This window comes from Loxodonta africana, chromosome 2 (genome assembly GCF_030014295.1).
Source record: "Loxodonta africana isolate mLoxAfr1 chromosome 2, mLoxAfr1.hap2, whole genome shotgun sequence".
NCBI lineage: Eukaryota > Metazoa > Chordata > Mammalia > Proboscidea > Elephantidae > Loxodonta > Loxodonta africana.
This window is the reverse complement of record NC_087343.1, coordinates 71,893,709-71,912,316: the sequence shown is the minus strand read 5'-3', so window position 1 is coordinate 71,912,316 and position 18,608 is coordinate 71,893,709. Positions and strand designations below refer to the sequence as shown.

Sequence of the window (18,608 nt, the reverse complement as noted above, 5' to 3'; positions counted from 1 at the left end):
TCCTGCTGGTATTTGAAATACTGTTGGCAAAGCTTCCGGTATCACAGTAACACGTACAAGAAACTGACAGATGCGTGGTGCATACGTGAATTAGAGGGCCAAAATTATTCTCTCAAAATCAGTGAAAATAGATAACCCAACTGCGTAACAATTTGTAATTAGGTCTACATACCTCAGGCTTCGGGAACGGGGGCGCATTGGCGTGTTCCTGCATCTGTTCTCAGTGGCAATGCTTTCAGTGGTACAAAAATGTTTCGATAAAAAGTGTAATTCATCTGGTGTTGGTTGATACGGTAATTGATGCAACTTCTCCTGGGAGGAACAGGATGACTACAACAAACCAAAATGAGGTTATATGACTGTCTTGAAAAGAAATTTGCCAAACAAGTATGAAATCAAAGCACTTAACTTGGGTGATTCCACCACTTTATACTGTTTCCTTTCATATTATAATTACAGTGGCTACTGCCTAAATGTATAACCGATGCTCTCTCTGAGAGGTCAAAATGTGTTCCGTATTTGTCTTTAGGACAGTTTTTCAAATGATAGCTTCTTCTCTGGAGAAACCAAGGCTCAGAAAATGGATCCTGCTCAGTCAGAGCCCAATCAATAAAGTGACTGCTGGGGTGAGAATTCAGGTGTACTAAGTGACATATTAGTTTGCCACTGAGTATGGTACTCTTGGTTCTACTGCTGCTTACAATCAAATACTGTGACTTTTTGATAACAAAAAATCATATGATGTGTGATCATAAGGTAATGAGACCCTCCCTTATAATGCATGCTGCCCCTTTGAGGGCATCACCACCAATGTATGTTGTCAGAAAAAAGGAGAAGAAATCATTAAGATACTTTTTCAGTAATGCCACTGTCTTCAAAATTTGGAATTTTGTTTCCTTTCTTTTTTTTGGCTGAGATATCACTTTTTTTTACAACAGCTGCCGTGGAGGAAGTTTTTTATCCCTTGGGTAAAGATCTGCTTTTTGAAAACATTCACTCGACACATGGGAAAAATAAGGTGCAAATGGGGAAAGGTTAAATAGCACTGCTCTTCATCAGTCTGAAATATATAACTATAAAGCAAAGACACTGGTTTTTGTTTTTTATTTTTTGTGGGATATAAACTCACAGTTCATTAAAAGAGACAGAGATTTTTGAGTAATTGAAACACAGTTAGAATAAGCACATTTTGAAAGATAGCACTCATTGGAAAATATAAGCTCTAGTAGGCTTTTCTTAATTAAAAAAAAAAAAAGTCCTTACATTACATGCATACTTCATATATACTGAAGTGCCGCAATGCAGTAACACTAGAAATTAATGACTAAAGCTTAACAATCTCCCTATGCCACGGAAGTATAAAACACCTTACTAAGTACATACTGAGACAAAAAGGGGAATTTTAGAATGTAATGAGATTATCTTATAAACCACAAAAATGAGAACACATTCCTGGAACGACTTATGAGACACAACCAAAGCTCTATTCAAACTGTACAGCCACAGTCTCAAGTACCTTCACTATGAAGAAAGGAAATAAAGTATACGAACTAAGCAGTCAACTCAAGGAATCAAGGAAAGAAAAATACAATCATCAACACAAGCAGGAAAGAAGTGGTGGTGATAAAGCAGAGATAAGGATATTACCAACTAGAAAAGCAGAATTAAGAATCCATACATACGTCTCAAAGGAAAACAAATGCCCATAATTCTTATCCAAGATTCTAAAATCCAGAGCTACAAAACTTGCAAGTTTGTTCATAAATTTACACTAATCTCTTTTGGTCGCAAAACATTGACTGGACTGATGAAAAGCGACGGTATTTAAAACTCTTCCATTTCCATTGGCATAAATGGTATGCCAGCCACTTTTTATGCCTCTAGATCTCAGAGGGAAGGCATTAGTCCAGTATTAATGCATTGAGCGTCAAGGCGGGTCCACTCTGAAATGCATGAAGCTCAGCAGACCGGAGCTGGACCCTCACTGTTACGCAGGTTGAGCATTCTATTAGGTGATGCTTCCTAGACATGTTAGTTTTGTAAACTTTTGCCTTTTTTTCCAAAAAGTAAGGCTTGCAGCATAACTATGGCTTTCCTGTGTGAGAGTTAGACACCCTTTTGGGTTTGTTTTGGTTTTTCTGTGTCATATTTGGAAAACCAGAGGTTCCCCATGTAACTTAATGGAAAAAAATAAAACCAAATCTTTTGTCAACTGTGACTCATAGTGACCCTATAGGACAGAGTAAAACTGCCCCATAGGGTTTTCAAGGAGCAGCTGGTGGATTGAAACTGCCAACCTTTTGGTTAGCAGCTGAGCTGTTAACCACTGCACCACCAGGCCTCTAACGTAACAGAAAAGGCCTGCAATAAATTAATTATCTAGCTCTCATTGGTATATTGTAATGCCACAGATTGGTGCTGCTAGAGTGCAGTGGCCTCACTGGTAGCTTGGCCAAAAATGTAAAGACACTCAGTTAGTAAGCATGCATTCCAATACTGAAAACACATACCATTAAAAATAAATTAAGGACAAAAATGTAGTAATAAAAGGGTTAAAGTGTTTAATCTACTTAGTGTGAATGTTCATGCAGGTTGCTGTAGAAATATTAATATATTTGTTTATGAGGTGCTGGTTCAGTTGCTGCTGGGCTGTTATGTACAGTATAGGGATCTTGTTACCTTTTTAAACCTGAAAATGAATTTTAAAACACACTAGGCTCAAAGGTTTCAGATAAGAGATTACGGACCTGTAACTTGCATGGGAACAATACCAAGTGATTTGGAAAAGTGGTTCTCTTCACACAAGAAGAGAGTGAAAGTGGCTGGGTGGAGATGGACTTTAGCTGTATCTTTAACGATGTATTTTTTTTTTAATTACTTTAAAAGGTAACTGAAGCAAATATAACAAAATGTCAGCATCTGTTAACTCTAAGAAGCAAATTTTGTGATCACTTATTTTAATCATCTAACTTAACTCCATAAGGAATGTATTCCACGTTTCCTGAAGAAGAATGTGATAAACTAAAAGATGTAGTGGTGCAAGCAAGCGTTATCACCTTAACAGAACTAGAGAAACCAGGAGGCGGAGAGAGTCTCTGGGGAGAGAGCCCCTTTCATCTCAGTTGGAACAAGTAAGGTGTAAAAGGGAACAGGATGACAGGAAACCCCAGGGGACACCAGATGAGTCTATGTCACCGGGAACAACTGGAGGCCAGAAAAATGGCCTCCAGGTGGTTCAAAAGGTGCCAGATGGGGCCCAAAAAAGTGATGCCAATGTTGAACAACACTGAATTACAAGGTCAGAGGCCAAGATCTTCACCAGGGACTCTGAGGAGAGCTTCAAAAGCCTGCGAAGAAGGTGTCAGGACAACGAAGGAATGTATGTGTTGTTCCCAAGACCTCACGCATTAGTGAAGGAACACTTCTATAGGGCAAAACATCCTTGAAATACCAATCTTAGAATAGTCTCAAGAACCAGTCTGACAGTTTTGCAATAAGTTGAGTCTCATTTATGCACACACACACACACACACATACATACAGTGAAACCTGTGAGACCTAGAACTTGACGGGATTGCCTTGATTTTCTGGGTCTCAAGAGTTTCCTGTGTTTGACAGGGTGCGGTCTTAACACTTTTCTATCATTCTCTATTAGTGGAAGATATTTGAGTTTTCCTTCTCTGACAGGTTTCCGCCTTACACAGGTTCTGGCTTTAGCAGCTTTTACTATCTATGTATACATATAGAGTATGTCCTCCAAGTGGGTCTCATCACCCAGCTAGTTGGCATATGACTTTTAATTATACCATGAATCAAACTGACTTCCAAGGAATGAAGATTTATACAAAACTATGCTGTCAGTTCCCAAGGCAATTAGAAGATTTCCAGGAAAAAAAAGTTCTGAGTAACGATATTATTCAAACGAACATTTTGTCTCTCAGGATAATCATTTTGCAAAGGATAATATTAATACACATGTAGAAGTTTCTATTTGTTATTTACTAAAATGAATATCATTGCATACTAATACCTCATGCTTATGGGTATTTATGTTCTTATTTCCATTCTTCCCCTCAGCAGAAAATAATTTATCTGGTAAGAGATATATAGGGGAATGTCCGGGGAATGTCCTCTACTGTTACAATTCCTTATGAACTTATTTTAAAATTAAGAATGGTGATCCGATTATTATTTTGGGATAGTTCCATGAATTAATTTTGACTGCAAAATTTGAAGTAAAAGAAGTTGCAATACTAAATATTCTCCGGGAGGGTTGATTAACTTCATATGACCAAATTTTTCTAATCTCAGAATATAGCATTTCCAAAATTTGCCAGTTTGGCAGTTTCTACAATGTCCAAAGGATGAAGACATAGTACTGTTTACATTTCAGCACATGCAGTTCTGGGATTCAACTAACAACATAATTATCTGTAAAATTTAAACTATATTTTCAAAGTGCTTACAATTTTATTTGTATACATTCCACATTTTTATTCTAAGAAATAACTAAAACATTTCTGATTGAATGATTAACCTAGTGAAATGAGAATCTAAGGGCGATTCAGATTATATTTAGAAAAAAAGAAAATGCGACTACTCAGCAGTTTTGCACAACTTTTGCTCTGATATTTAAAGGACAGGAAGATAAAGAAACTGAAGAAAATGGGAAGCAGCTTTTCTAGTTTTCACTCATCACTCTCATCAATAATCAATAACTGAACTTTTGTATAACAGCATCTTCAGGTCACAGATTAAACAGTCCCCGACATCTTAGACAAAATAACCATGTTAAAGGCTAAAATTTCATTCTAAAGAAAAAAAAAAGGAATATTGAGAGCAACTGTTATCTGACATACCTTCTTCAATAAAATAAGCACTTAAGACAAAAACTGCCTTGTCCCTGGTCAGAAGCCATTAAAATACAGAATACGTGTTTGACTAAAAATTGTCTCAGGAGGCTCCTTTAGGCACATCTGGAAGTCAGAGGCAGCAATGGTTCCATTATGCCAGAGAGTTGGGTCAGGTCTTCTAAAGGTTTGTTTTAAAAAAATACAGGTAAAAGTCCTTAAAAAAGAGACAAGAGCTTGGGGTCTAGGCTACTTACTGTATTCTTACTGATAAAGCAAGGGGGTTGTAAGCTGCCTCTCAGTTAAATTTCCATGCCTCATCAGATTTCTGACCCATAAAATGAGGAAAGCAACAGCAACTACCTTATAGGGTACATTTCTAGGATTAAATGAGTCAATGCATTTAACATAGACTTTTTTTTTTTTTTAATGTGCAGTAAATGTTTATAAAAAATTATGTAAAAAACATATTTGTACCAAACGGGGTTTGAATTCATGTAGGTCATCCTTTCTTTATAGGTTCATTTTTAAAAACTGCATGATTTACTAGAGATGGGAAGACGAAAGATCCTTTACTTTCCCCATTCTTCTCACCAAAGAGAGATCTCTATTAAAACTACAATACACTTGACTGAAGAGTAATGTAAGGTCATAAGGTGAAGACAAAGGAATTTGGAGTCAGAAGAAATGAATGTAAATATTTGGCTTGGGGAGAATTAAATAATAATATGTATGGAAAGCCACAGAACAAAGAGCCAAACATTCTGTTTATCCTTGGCTTGATTCTACTGAGAGACTCCCATGGGTCTGGAGAAGAACAGTATTTAAAACTTAGAAATTTACTTGGATTTTTTTGTTTGTTTGTTTTTGTCAATCAATTTCAACATTTATTCTCACGCTAGGTTTTCCATATTTTCAAACATTTAAACAACGGACCAATAACCAATGGCGGTTACTGGCACAACGACCTAGGAAGACTTTATTATTATTTAGTAACAATTTTTTCCACTGATGCCATTCAGGACTTTTAAACAACGTTTTCCAGACGTGAGGCCTACGTGACACTAAAACTACTCAAGGTTGCAAAGATGTTTCTCAAAAATGATCTAAATGGACAATAAATCATATACCATGACAAAACAGGATAATGGATAGGAAAATAAATGACCTCGCCTCAATAAAATACTATAAAGAAATGGTAAAAAATAAAGCAACATTTTAACAAGTAAGTTTTAAAGGCGCTCCAGAAAACCCACACTATACTACATCTGGAATTCTGGAAACACATAATGTAACGCGGTGGCAATACAGTTAGAGCTGATCTATTTATACATAGTTTCTGGTCAATTCAAGTATTATGAAGTGACTGAATCGATGTGTTTGGCACAGTGCTGGGTACTGTAGAAAATAAGATAGATGGATAGCTCTAAACAATAAGCCACAGATTGTGACAAAATGGAGAAGGGAATGAACGAAGGGGCTCTAAAGTCACCTGGTCTACATCCCTGTTATGGTAGAATAGCAACCAGATCATCTCACTAGGTATTTATTGAACACCTAGCACACCAGGCCTTTTAAATGACTACCCAGTTTCTAAAGTTCTGCAGAGTCAGCTATCCAGTTCCACAACATCACAGATTTAAACTGAGAAAGCATTTATCTAACCAACTGAATTGTTTCCGGTAATTGCCAGGCCTCTCACTGAAATGTTACAGTTTGGGCAAGAGCAGCCTTCTTCCTATAGCCTATTTTCATCTTGTCTCTTCATTTATATTAACTTTCTTCTAAGACTAGTTCTTTTAATCTCCCCCTCTAAAAGAAAGTTCTTACCTAGAAGGTATAGAGAAGTTTAAGGCTTGCTATTCTTTTTCTTTGAATGAAAGAGAAAAAAAAAAAAAAAACTCTAAGTCATGCAAGCAAAAAGACCCAGGCCATCAAATTTAATGGCATTTTCAGCACTAATATCACTGGTATGGAACCAAAGCAATAAAACCAGATTGTGTTTTTTCCCAAAACTATACCAAACAGTATTAAAACAAAAGCCCCCAATCTCTTCCAAACTTGCAATCCTGGGACTTACTCAATTTATGCACCACAGTGTAAAAGCCTGCAGCGAAAGCATGTCCTTTTTATGTCTGTCAGCACATCATCTGATGCGTAACCTATCTGGAATGGCAGACGTGCAGAATTTATCTTTTCTTTCCTACCAGGAAACACCCAGAGAAAACACTGCCTGCGTAATACCTTTGTGGTGGTAAGGGAGAAGAGAAAATGCCAGGCACTTACAGAAACCGTGGAGCTGGGCGTGTTTGTCCCATAGCCAGAGGAGGGGAGAGAAGCCAGCGACCAGCGGCGTCCATCAGTCCTATTGAGAAAGTTAAGTTTAGCTTAGGCCAACACTGGTGTACTGTTACATGGGAACCCCAGGGAAAGCAAGTATTTTTAGTCCAACAAATGACACACAAACATAGTCTGTGAGGACGTGGAAATGCTCAGCAATGTTCAGGGTAAACAAACATTATACAGCAGGTTGACCTCTATTTAAACTGAATCAATGCACCCAAACAAGTAGAAACTGAATGGCTTGATCCATATTATTGATCTCTCACTAATACACTTTGACAAAATGAATGCCAGGGATAATTACAACTATCAGACTCAGCAGATTCAAATTAATACAAATAGAAAGGGAGGAGGAAAAACACTCTTATCTGGAAACCAATAACCTGGGCCACTGCTCTCAGGAAGGGCCTGGCCTACAGTACAGTACAGCAGCCCGTGGGGCATTCCATTGCATCCTCAAGACTTTCTGCTTATTATTTTCAAGGAAACAGTTCTACTGATCACACCTGGAGACAAAGGGATCAGTGGACTCATGGCTGGCTCCAGCTTTAAGTGGCAGATAGCTTTCAAACTAAGAACGTGACCAGCCTTCTACTCAGAATCCTTTAAGAGTTATTGCCTTCTGACGCGGCTGGGCTTTCACTAAGATTGGCAGAGAAAGCCTCCTACAGAGCTTATGAGCTTGCAGCCCAGCTCTGGTCAGTGACAGTGGGGGCAGAATGTTTTAGCTCCCCTTCTGTGACAGAACCTAACCCAAAGAGTAGAGTTGTTCTGCCCCATCTTAGAGGAAAAGTGTCAGCAGTCCTGAAGAGAACTGTTTTTATTTTCAAATGGTGCTCAGATGGGTAGCTGCTGAGTTGAACTCTGGTTATAAATCATGGTCATTATAAGGGTCTCAGAAGAGTTAATGCATTAGTAGAGACAATACCAAAAAAACAAACAAACAAAAAAACAACCAAACTCCCTGTCATCGAGTCGATTCTGACTCAGAGTGACCCGATAGGACAGAGTAGAACTGCCCTATAGAATTTTCAAGGAACACTTGATGGATTTGAACTGCTGACCTTTTGCTTAGCAGCCACAGCACTTCACCACTATACCACCAGGCCCTATAGAGTTTTCAAGGAACACTTGATGGATTTGAACTGCTGACCTTTTGGTTAGCAGCCACAGCACTTCACCACTATACCACCAGGGTTTCCAGTACAGACAATATTGCTGCTAAAAACAGGGGACACCAGAAAGCAAATTTTCTGAAATTTCTAGTATTTCAGAGTGATTTCTTTATTAGCAATTTCAAGTAAGACTATACCTTAAAAGTCATATGACATTGTGAAAACACACACACAAATTTGCCAAGGGGTGAAACAGGAAAAACACATTTTATAAAGAGCTATGTTACATTCCTAGATGCAGTAACACAAGTAGATTTTTCTTCTGTAATTCATGATTAATCTACCAAGTGAGAGACAAGAGTGGACAAAATTTACCACAGACACATTTACAGTAAGTTGAAGGCAGTGAACTGAATAGCGTTAGACTTGAATTTGAGAAACATTACAATTAGACGTAAAAAAACTGACATTTTAGCCTAAATTTACATTTAAGGGAAAATACAATTCTAAGCTACCATGGTTGTTGGCTCCAATAAATATGAATGGCCCACAAAGACAAAATGGAGAAACTCAAGTGGACAATCACAGAACTATTAAAATGTTAAGACTTCAGTAAAATTTACCTGTCATTTCTGTGCCATGATTGGAGTACAATTGAATCAAGTATGTTTTAAGAAAACAGAAGCAAAATAAGACGTATGTAAATATGGCAGATAAAAGGAATTTTGAGAAGTTATATGTCTTTTAAAAATATTTTTAAACAATTAAAATGCTAGTTAGAAATTTAAGAAAAAGTAATTATAACAACATGCTTAGAAAGACATTTGACTATTAATTAAATGGACACAAGTTGTTTCTATTTTATTTGGCTACTTACTAAAGATTTAAAATCACTCCTGTATTTTATATTTAAAACACCTCCAATTCTATAAAGTAAGAAAAGGACATGATTTTAAAAGAATTATTCAGTCCATTTAATAGCAATTATCAGAAACTAGTCTCTGGAAAGAGTGAGGGACACAATTTCCCCTACCACGATTTTGTTTTGTGATTCATTAACTCTCCTTTCCCTCAGGTATCAATGAGCATATTTCAGATGAGTGAACAACTCCAAGACGAGACATGTTCTTACTAGTTCTGAAGCATAAATCACATTTGCTTGCCCCAGAAAACATACAACTAAAAGGATGTTTAAGCAAGAGTGTGCTCAGTACTCTGTGCAGGTACGAACCAGAAATAATTTATGTCCCATAAAGTTACCTAAGTTGTCCATGTCTATTTACTCAAATGGAACACAAAGGACCACTGTATTTTCATTACCATGACAACTGCACACCATAAGTGACTATATATATATGTTATGTACAGCATGTAAGAGAGAGCATGTCCTTTTTTCCGGAGATTTTTTTATCACACAAGCACTATTTGGATACCACTAACGATGTTTTCTTTTCTTTGCAGTAGCGACCAATAAAATGTTATCTGAAGAAAACACTATATTCTTGCCAAAGCAACAAGGCTTTTCTGAGAAGAGTCTTTTCCCTGCAGATGGAAATCTCAATGTTACGTTAAATGAAAAAGAAGGGGAAAACATCTGATGGGAACGCAGGACACAAAGAAACTGGTGTAAAACATCATTTCAATACTACTCACAAAAATATAGATTGATATGGTCTACAAGTAAAGAATGAAACATCCCAGTATCAATCTGGCTATTATAATTCAAAACGAAGGAAAAAAGGTCAACTCCAACATCAGATGAACTGTAAATCCCAGTATTACAATTAGCATTGAAAACAGGTCTCTTTGCTTTAGGAAAAAAAAACTACTTGCCTGTGATGCACATTGCCATCCTTTTATTTTAACTCAATATGAACAAATTAACTTGATAATTTTACCCTAAAATATGACTTAGAAAATATGGACAGCAAGTGCATGTCATCATACTTTCCAATCCGTAAACAGACTATTAGATCACAGGGGATGTGCACTGGAAGAGTATTATCACATGGGTTAAGATCAGAAAAGATGAGTAAATCTGACCTTTACCCTCTCATTCAAGAATAATTTCAAAAACAGCATTGTTTCTTTGATATCAATGCACTATTGAACTAAATTCATAAAATAATGGAATGTGAGAGTCTCAAAATGGCATTATTTCTTAAAGGCTCAGAAATGCACACCAAATAGAATGGAATGGGTGGAATCTCCATGTTTCCTGAATGAAAATCAACTCTAAAGAGGAAGAGAAAAATCCCTGACGTTAAACAAAAACATACCAATTTGAGTTTTCGTAACTAACACAGGGTTCTATTTACTTGAATAAAAGTTTAAAAAGATGATCACTCATGTCCTAATCTAAATTAATATTCTTTGAAGAGTGTGGAGGGAGTTCCATCTGGAAATTTATGCAAAATGAACTAGAGGTCTCCTGTGATAATCTTCTGTCACGGTTTATGGTTTATTTGTCAAAAATTAACGTGCCTGGGGGTTTGTGTATTTTTATAGCACAGAAACCAGATTCATCTGTCCTAATCACCCACTTAATTATTAGATTCTCTTCATTTCTACAAATCTGGCAGGATTAAGAGACTACGATTTCTGTCACATTTAAATACATGCTGTAATGAGATTTGCATTTTTCTTATTACTTAAAGTAATTAAATGCACCTTCTTTTTAAAGAGTTGCGTTTTAAAGACTACGTGGGCTCCTGGTCTTCAATTTTCATATATATTTTTTTCACCTGCAATAGTAGCATCATTGTGAATTTAATACTCATTGGATGAACACAGGCTTTGCTGAACCAGTTAATTCTCACATTTTCTTTACAGTGCTTAAAAATGAACAACTAAAAGAATAAAAGCTTAAATTAGGGGAAAAGCACGGTGTAGGCCTCATAAGTTCCTTGAAGGTCATGTCTTAGTTATCCTCCCAATGATGGGGGCAAAATACTGTACACATATAAGCCTTATGTGATCACGAGCAGGACCTCATAAAGCAGAAGCGGGTGGTGGATTCTGTGCATCACACTTTACATTCCTTTCACTAGAAGCTCTTACCTCCGTGCAAACGAAAAATGGGCCGAGGCACTGGGGGAGAAATTTCTTGGGCTATCTTGAGGGCTATTTCCTGTGGAAAAAAAGAGAAAAATTTATAACCTGACTATGTTTTTGTATCATCCATTTCAATAATCTTCTTCTCCTTAGTAATAAGCTTCTTTACACTTCTATAATATGCCCTCCCTCGATGTTTCAGTTTTATCTGGAGCGAGGTTCTGGGGAGCTTGAGTTCCAGCACAGCTTTCCAAGTATGACAATACAGGAATAACATAATCACTTCTATCACCAACCACCAGTTCTCCATGCATTTAATAATCCAAATATTCCAGTCCTATAGAATGGGAAACCCTGGTGGCATAATGGTTAAGTGCTATGGCTGCTCACCAAAAGGTCGGCAGTTCAAATCCACCAGGCGTTCCTTGGAAACTCTATGAGGCAGTTCTACTCTGACCTATAGGGTTGCTATGAGTTAGAATTGGCTCGACAGCAATGGGTTTTCAGTACAGAATAATGAATATACAAATATCTTGGTTGTGACCTTCCAGATGTTAACATTTCAAACAACAGGATGGATGGGTAAGCATACGCATTCCATGGGGGACTGCAGGGTGTTTTCTATTTAGGGAGGCAGCCTTAGTATTTTTTATTTAAAGGTGCCTGAACAGAAGTCTGAGCTCTCAAAAATAAAATACTCCTATTCCAAAGTATGTATTTTAAAGGTGAATGTGCCAGAACTAGTGGTAAAACACTGGGAAGAACAAAGGAGTTCAGGCCTATTTCTAAAATGACACAGATCTATCTCAGCGCCGTCTACGTGGCCCAGTAGAATTACCCTTGTCAGAATTTTCCTCAGCAATCCCTCTGCTCCTTAGCAGCTGGACTGTGACTGGCCAGGCAGCCTTAGAAAGCCATAGCCACACAAGGGCCGGCAGAGCGCATTTTCCCTACGTCCCAGGCAAGGCTTCAGAAGCTGTCTCCTTTTGTGACCTGTGGGGCAGCGACTGCTTGCTATAAAAAGGGTAGCTCCTTGGGGGGCCTTGTTACTTTCTAGATGAGACCACTCAACCTGCTGCTGGTTATTGAGAAGGCTTGGCAGGCAGCTGGCAAGGGGAAGTTCAGGACACTGTGGACTACCTTGCTTCTCTCTGCATGCTTAATTAGATTGGCTGAATTGTCTGAGGACAAGATATGGCTGTAAGTGGTTTAAATAAGGAGATGGGGAAAGACTGCAAACTAATCCTGTGTGTTCTTGAAAAATGGGAAAATAAATCAGGAAAGTACATCCAACCCTTAACACCAAGCCAGTTGCCACATTACTGGTTTCTTAGTGAAAGTGACAATTGTAATTGCGTACAAGGAATGCAAGCCTTCAGTTTAAAGCCAGTATCTGGCTGTAAAGGTAAACAATTTATTACCTGGGTGCAAAAAGAATAGACTTAACACATTAAGGAGGATAAGTCTAGTATTGCCTTGAGAAATTCCACAATGCCTACATCTCTACTGAAATTTTTCAGTTAACTTAAGGTGGCAAATTTTATAGTGATGTCTTCAACAGATGCTATTAACTTTATGACAGACAGCACAATCAACGCCATTTAACTGGGACACACTGAGAAGCCCATTTCTTTATGAATAGAGAGTCAGGGAGCATTTTTCCCCCTGCTGCAGTGAAATTTATCATGCCTTTGGATCTGTTGTTCCTTGGGCCCCTGGAGAAACAGATGGTGCTTTTGCCATCCACTAATCCTTGACTCTTTTTGTGTATTTATCTACACAGCTAAATTAAGTTCTTTCAACTTCTCTCAACAGCCTTCATCTCCCTCCCTCCACTGTAGCTTGCACATTACTCTTCATCTTTCAAAGGTCTTGATGATTTCTAGATGGCTAAACATTTTGTTTCCTAGATGGAAAAAAATAGAAGGCCAGAATCTTGGTATAGATTTTGATTTTTATTTGGGGGAAAATGCTCACTTTTCTCACATCCCACATAGAACAAACTACCAGTAAATTTGGTGCCCTGGTGGTGCAATGGTTAAGAGTTCGGCTGGTAACCAAAAGGTCGGCAGTTCAAATTCACTAGCCACTCCTTGGAAACCCTATGCTGCAGTTCTACTCTGTCGTATAGGGTCACTCTGAGTTAGAATCGACTTTTTGGCAATGGGTACCAGTAAATTCTTAGGGGCAACACAACAGATTCCTTGAAGGCAAGTGTTTAAGAACAATCCCTGCTACCCTACTCACTTCGAATAAAATAATAAGTCTGATAAAACCTGGCACCAAATTTAATCCCCGTGTTCTTTGTAAGGAGAACACTATATCTGGGGATTATAATGATATCAACTCCAACAATTAGGGAGATTCTATTACATATTTATTTTATTTATTTTAAATATTTTTAAAAATCTGAAGAATTAATTCAAAACCCTTTTCATTTTTTCAGATTTTAATAAGTGGACCCCAGGAGTCCCTAACATCTTACAATATATGATGACCTATCACGCGTAGATGAGTGGGCAGAGATACAATTACAGAGGTGGGGTTAATTTAACTCTGCTCTTAAAAATAAATAAACAAATAAAATTCAAGGCTGCCATTAACAATTTCTAATCTTTGGATTTTCCTTTCCCATCCTGGACTACCTTTCTAGGCCTATCAACTGAAAATGTTTCTCATTTTCTTCTCATCTATTCCTCCACTGCTGTAAAACCAAGCCAAATCCCTATATCTTCAACTTCAAGACTACAGAGCCATTTCTATTATCTTACTAATTACAAATCTTTCTCTTGTTTCATGTCAGATTGAAAAGCTAAATTGTAAGGGGAAAAAAAGGAAAAGACTGTATTGCAGCACCAAAATGAATTATCTAAGTGCTATGTGACGTAAAAGAAAATGAGGTCATGTGGGCTAGCCAACCAACCAGATTCATTGTTCTTGAGTCAGTTGTGACTCAGAGTGACACTACAGGACAGAGTAGAACTGCCCCATAGGGTTTTCAGTGAGCAGCTGTGGATTCTGGTTTTTCGTTAGCAGCTGAATGCTTAACCATTGTACCACCAGGGCTCCCACGTGGGCTAGAGTACCTGATAAATCCTTAAGGACAAGAGACTTGAGCTTAATCAGAGGGCATTTCAGCCAGCTTTAGATAAGGAAAGAAATGGAAGGGGATTTCAGGAAGAGGGTCAAAAATAATGCAAACACTGTAGGTCAATAACATAGTGACAAGCTCTCTGGCAGCAAGGAATTTGGACTGGCAAAGTCGATGAACTGTGAATTATGTTCACTGGAACTAACTAGTGGGAGGCTTTGCAGTTCTTAAGTGGTGCAACTGTTAATGTTCTTGGCTGCTAATCAAAAGGTTGGAGGTTACAGTCTACCCAGAGATACCTTGGAAGAAAGGGCTGGCAATCAGCTTCCAAAAAATCAGCCACTGAAAGTCCTATGAAGCACAGTTCTACTCTCACACACGTGGGGTTGCCATGAGTTGGATCAACTAGACAGCAACTTTTTTTTAGTGGGAGGCAATGAGTTGTTCAGAAGCAAGGGAGTCAGAATTGACTCGACAGCAACTAACAACAACAGAAGCAAGGGAGAGAGGTTGAAGGTTACAACTTGGCATGAGTGTATCTGGTGAACAGAGGTGGTGAAAGAGGATGAACCAGATTAAAGAAGGCTTATTAGGGGCATTTTACAGAACAATCCAACCAGTCAGCAATGGATTAGAAATAAGCATTGAAAAAAATGTAGGCTAAAAGTGACTAAATTTTCCAGTGTGGGTGGATTGGAAGAATGGCCGTCCCACTGATAAGAGAATTTTGAGAAAACTGGCACAGTGGTGGTAGCAGAGGAAAAGGCTAGATGAGCACTCTGTAGATTTTTGTGTCATGTACTACTGAACATTCTCAATTTTCCTTAGGGAGAAATTACGAGATTAGCAGATTAGATAGGCAGAAGGCAATCTTTGAAGTCTTTGTTCTTACTTGAAATAAAAATCGATTTCTACATTATCAACTTGGTCTCTGAAGATTTTGTGACACAATGTGTTATACAGTGTTCAAGATACTGCTAATTTAGAACAGACCAAATTAGAAAACACGCCTTATATACTCTTAACTCAGAGATGAGGAGCTGGGTCCATTTTGATTGTGGCACATACACACAGTGCTTCTCCAGGATGAGAAAGCAAGACAGATTGAAATCAGAGTCCTATACATGACCTTCACTCCTCACAGCGCTGCTCTCTGATTCATCCACCCATCTGCAAAGCAATACCTGAGAGACTCTCAAATGAAAACTGGAGCCAGTTAATTTTCTGCCCATATGTGCAGCACTTGCTTGTAACTGAAATGCTGCTGCTCCCAGGGATTTGCTGGCTCTTCTATGTTTGAGTGCTCAGACACTTTATAGATGGCTGGTTTCGAGGCTGATGTTTCTGACCTGGTATAGCAAACCTTTTTGGTGGCCAGGCATTAGTTAGGTAATTAACTCCATGATCTGAAAGGAAAACTAGCACAGCTAATATGTAAGCAGTGTATCAAAATGATACTTCACCTAACAGTGCTGCACAGGGTGTCTCATTTTAGAAGCACTTATTGTTAAGAAAGTGATTTCCAGATTAATTAAATTGTTTGATTGCTTTGTAATTAGGTTGGAGAAGTCCTGTGTCTTCACCACAGAGAAGCAAGCTGCAAATCTCTTTAAAAGGTATATGTTATGCCCACTATAGGTTACTAATGTGCTTTTAAATAGCTGTGCGTTCACAAAATGATAGTTTCTGAGGCTCTGATTTTCTATCAGGACTGAGGGAATATAAGGATTAATGATAATTGCCATTTGAAACTCCTGGTGGATCAAAGAGTAAGCCCCCATTTGAATCCTTGTTGTCACTACTTGATGATCCCTTAAATGAGTTGTGACGTCCTGCTCCACAGTAATCATTGCTGTGTTCCTTATCGCCTTGTGAGATTCTTGGCAATGCACAGGTACTGCTTACAAACCTTAAGACAGAACTCTGCAGACTCAAATCTAGAATCTCCTTGTAAGAAGAATGCCAGCAGATAAACTGGGCACTCAAATAGTTATGTAGGAGCCTCAAGCTAAGCGAACATTGTAAAAGAATAGTTCAAGCCACCACAGAAGTTTCAGTCTATCCCACTGGACCCAGGCAGGTGACACAGGAAGAGAGTTAGAAATCTTCCCTTCATTCAGACACCTGTCTTGGAAACTGGCTCCTCTCCAGATGTAACTGTAGAATATTAAACCTGGGCAGCTGTTTAGAATCTAAGTGGCCAAGGAAAAACTTTGGTTGGCCTTCAGTGGAATTGTGCCCGGGTAAGCTGTGAAGAGCCAATCTGTTGCAAGAGATCTCTTTAAGGTATTAAAAAGCAAAGATGTAACCTTGAGGACTAAAGTCAGCTTGACCCAAGCTATAGTATTTTTAATCACCTTATATGCGTGCAAAAGCTGGACGATGAATAAGGAAGACCAAAGAAGAATTGATGCCTTTGAATTATGGTGTTGGCAGAGAAGATCGAATATACCATAACTGTCAGAAGAAGTACAGCCAGAATGCTCCTCAGAAGCAAGAATGGCAAGACTTTGTCTCTCGTCTCACATACTTTGAACATGTTATCAGGAGGGATCAGTCACTGGAGAAGTACATCATGCCCGGTAAAGCAGAGGATCAGTGAAAGAAAGACCCTAAAGGAGATGGATTGACACAGTGGCTGCAATAATGGGCTAAAACACAGCAATGATTGTGAGGATGGCGCAGGACCAGGCAGCGTTTTCTTCTGTTGTACACAGGATCGGTATGAGTCAGAATGGACTTTAGGGCACCCAACAAGAAGAAGCTGTGAAGTCCTCAGAGGAGGCCCATGAGTAGAAGTAGTCTTATATGCTCAGGTTTTCAAGGTAAAGAACATTTCACACAATGATTTGAGCCTTTATTATAATCTCGGCTCTCTGAACCTCTTTTGGGTTTCCCCTTTCCTGCCATATTGATCCTTCCACAGCCAGCGCCACTACTCACTGTCATCTCTGTCTGATCGGCTTATTCATTCAACAAATATTGATTAAGCCTCTACTAGATAGAGGGGAATGATATGATTTGATTTACATTTTTAGAAGATCCCTCTAGCTGGTCTGTGGCCAGTGGACTACAGGTAGGCAAGACTGGAAGCAGGGAAATCAGAACGCTACCAGCACAGACAAGGTAAGAGGCGATGGTGGTTTGGATGCGGTGTCTGCAGATCTGAAGTGTGTTTTGGCAACAGAACCAACAGGATTTTCTGAAAAATGGATTGGGTAGAATGATGTTTTAATGAGAGGACACAAGGATGACTCTTAGATTTTAGAACTGAGTGGGCATCTGGTGGCATTAACTGAGATGGGAAGAGTGAAGGAGGATACAGTTTGGGAGTCTGAGAGAAGATTAAGAGCAAAATGGAAACACTTGGGTAGTCTTTAGGCACTTTTATTTATGAAGGCTCCACTGCAAATAACTTCAAATATATTACAATGTTCTCATACCCAACATTACATATAATTACATACAATGATGCTACATTTAGAAGTGGTTCTCATACATAACATTTATATTAACTAACTGAACGTTAAAAAATTCTGGTACAGTTTTCTTATTGTACTTCAGAACAAATTATATTTTATTTATTTATTTACAGCTAAGGATTTAATAAAGAAATCCTTGGGTGGTGAAAAAGAGTCCTGGCGGCACAGTGTTTAAGCGCTAACCACTGTTAACCAAAAGGTCGGCAGTTCGAATCTACCAGCTGCTCCTTTGAAACCCTATGGGGCAGTTCTACTCTGTCGTATAGGGTCGATATGAGTCAGGATCAACTCAATAGCAACGAGTTTGGTTTTGGTTTGGGTGGCGCAAATCATTAAGCGACTGATTACTAGCCAAAAAGGTTGGTGGTCTGAACCCACCTAGAGGCACCTTGGAAGACAGGCCTGGTGATCTACTTCTGAAAGGTCACAGCCTTTAAAACCCTTATGGATCAGTTGTACTCTACACACGAGGTCACCATGAGTCAGAATAGACAACTGACAACAATGGATTGAATAGCCCTGATCTGTTTCAGACACTCAAACTAGGTAGTAGTGTTAGTGAGTGATACCTGGGGTCTTAAAAGCTTGCTAGCAGCCATCCAAGGTACAACTGGTCCCTATTCACCTACAGCATCAGAGGAAGGACAGTCAGGAATAGGAGGAACAAATGGAA

The 18,608-nt window shown here is 38.5% G+C and overlaps 1 protein-coding gene across 2 annotated transcripts in view; it reads right to left on the bottom strand.

The window, feature by feature from the left end:
- Window positions 1-18,608, bottom strand: part of MAST4 (microtubule associated serine/threonine kinase family member 4) — a 192,278-nt gene that overhangs the window by 78,475 nt on the left and 95,195 nt on the right. For both annotated transcript variants that reach the window (XM_010588190.3, XM_010588189.3), the window contains exons 3-5: window positions 11,369-11,438; window positions 7,137-7,215; window positions 173-330 (exon numbers count right to left, since the gene is read on the bottom strand). In XM_010588190.3, the coding sequence (XP_010586492.2) occupies window positions 173-330; window positions 7,137-7,215; window positions 11,369-11,438 (307 nt within the window). The remainder of the gene's footprint in view (window positions 1-172; window positions 331-7,136; window positions 7,216-11,368; window positions 11,439-18,608) is intronic.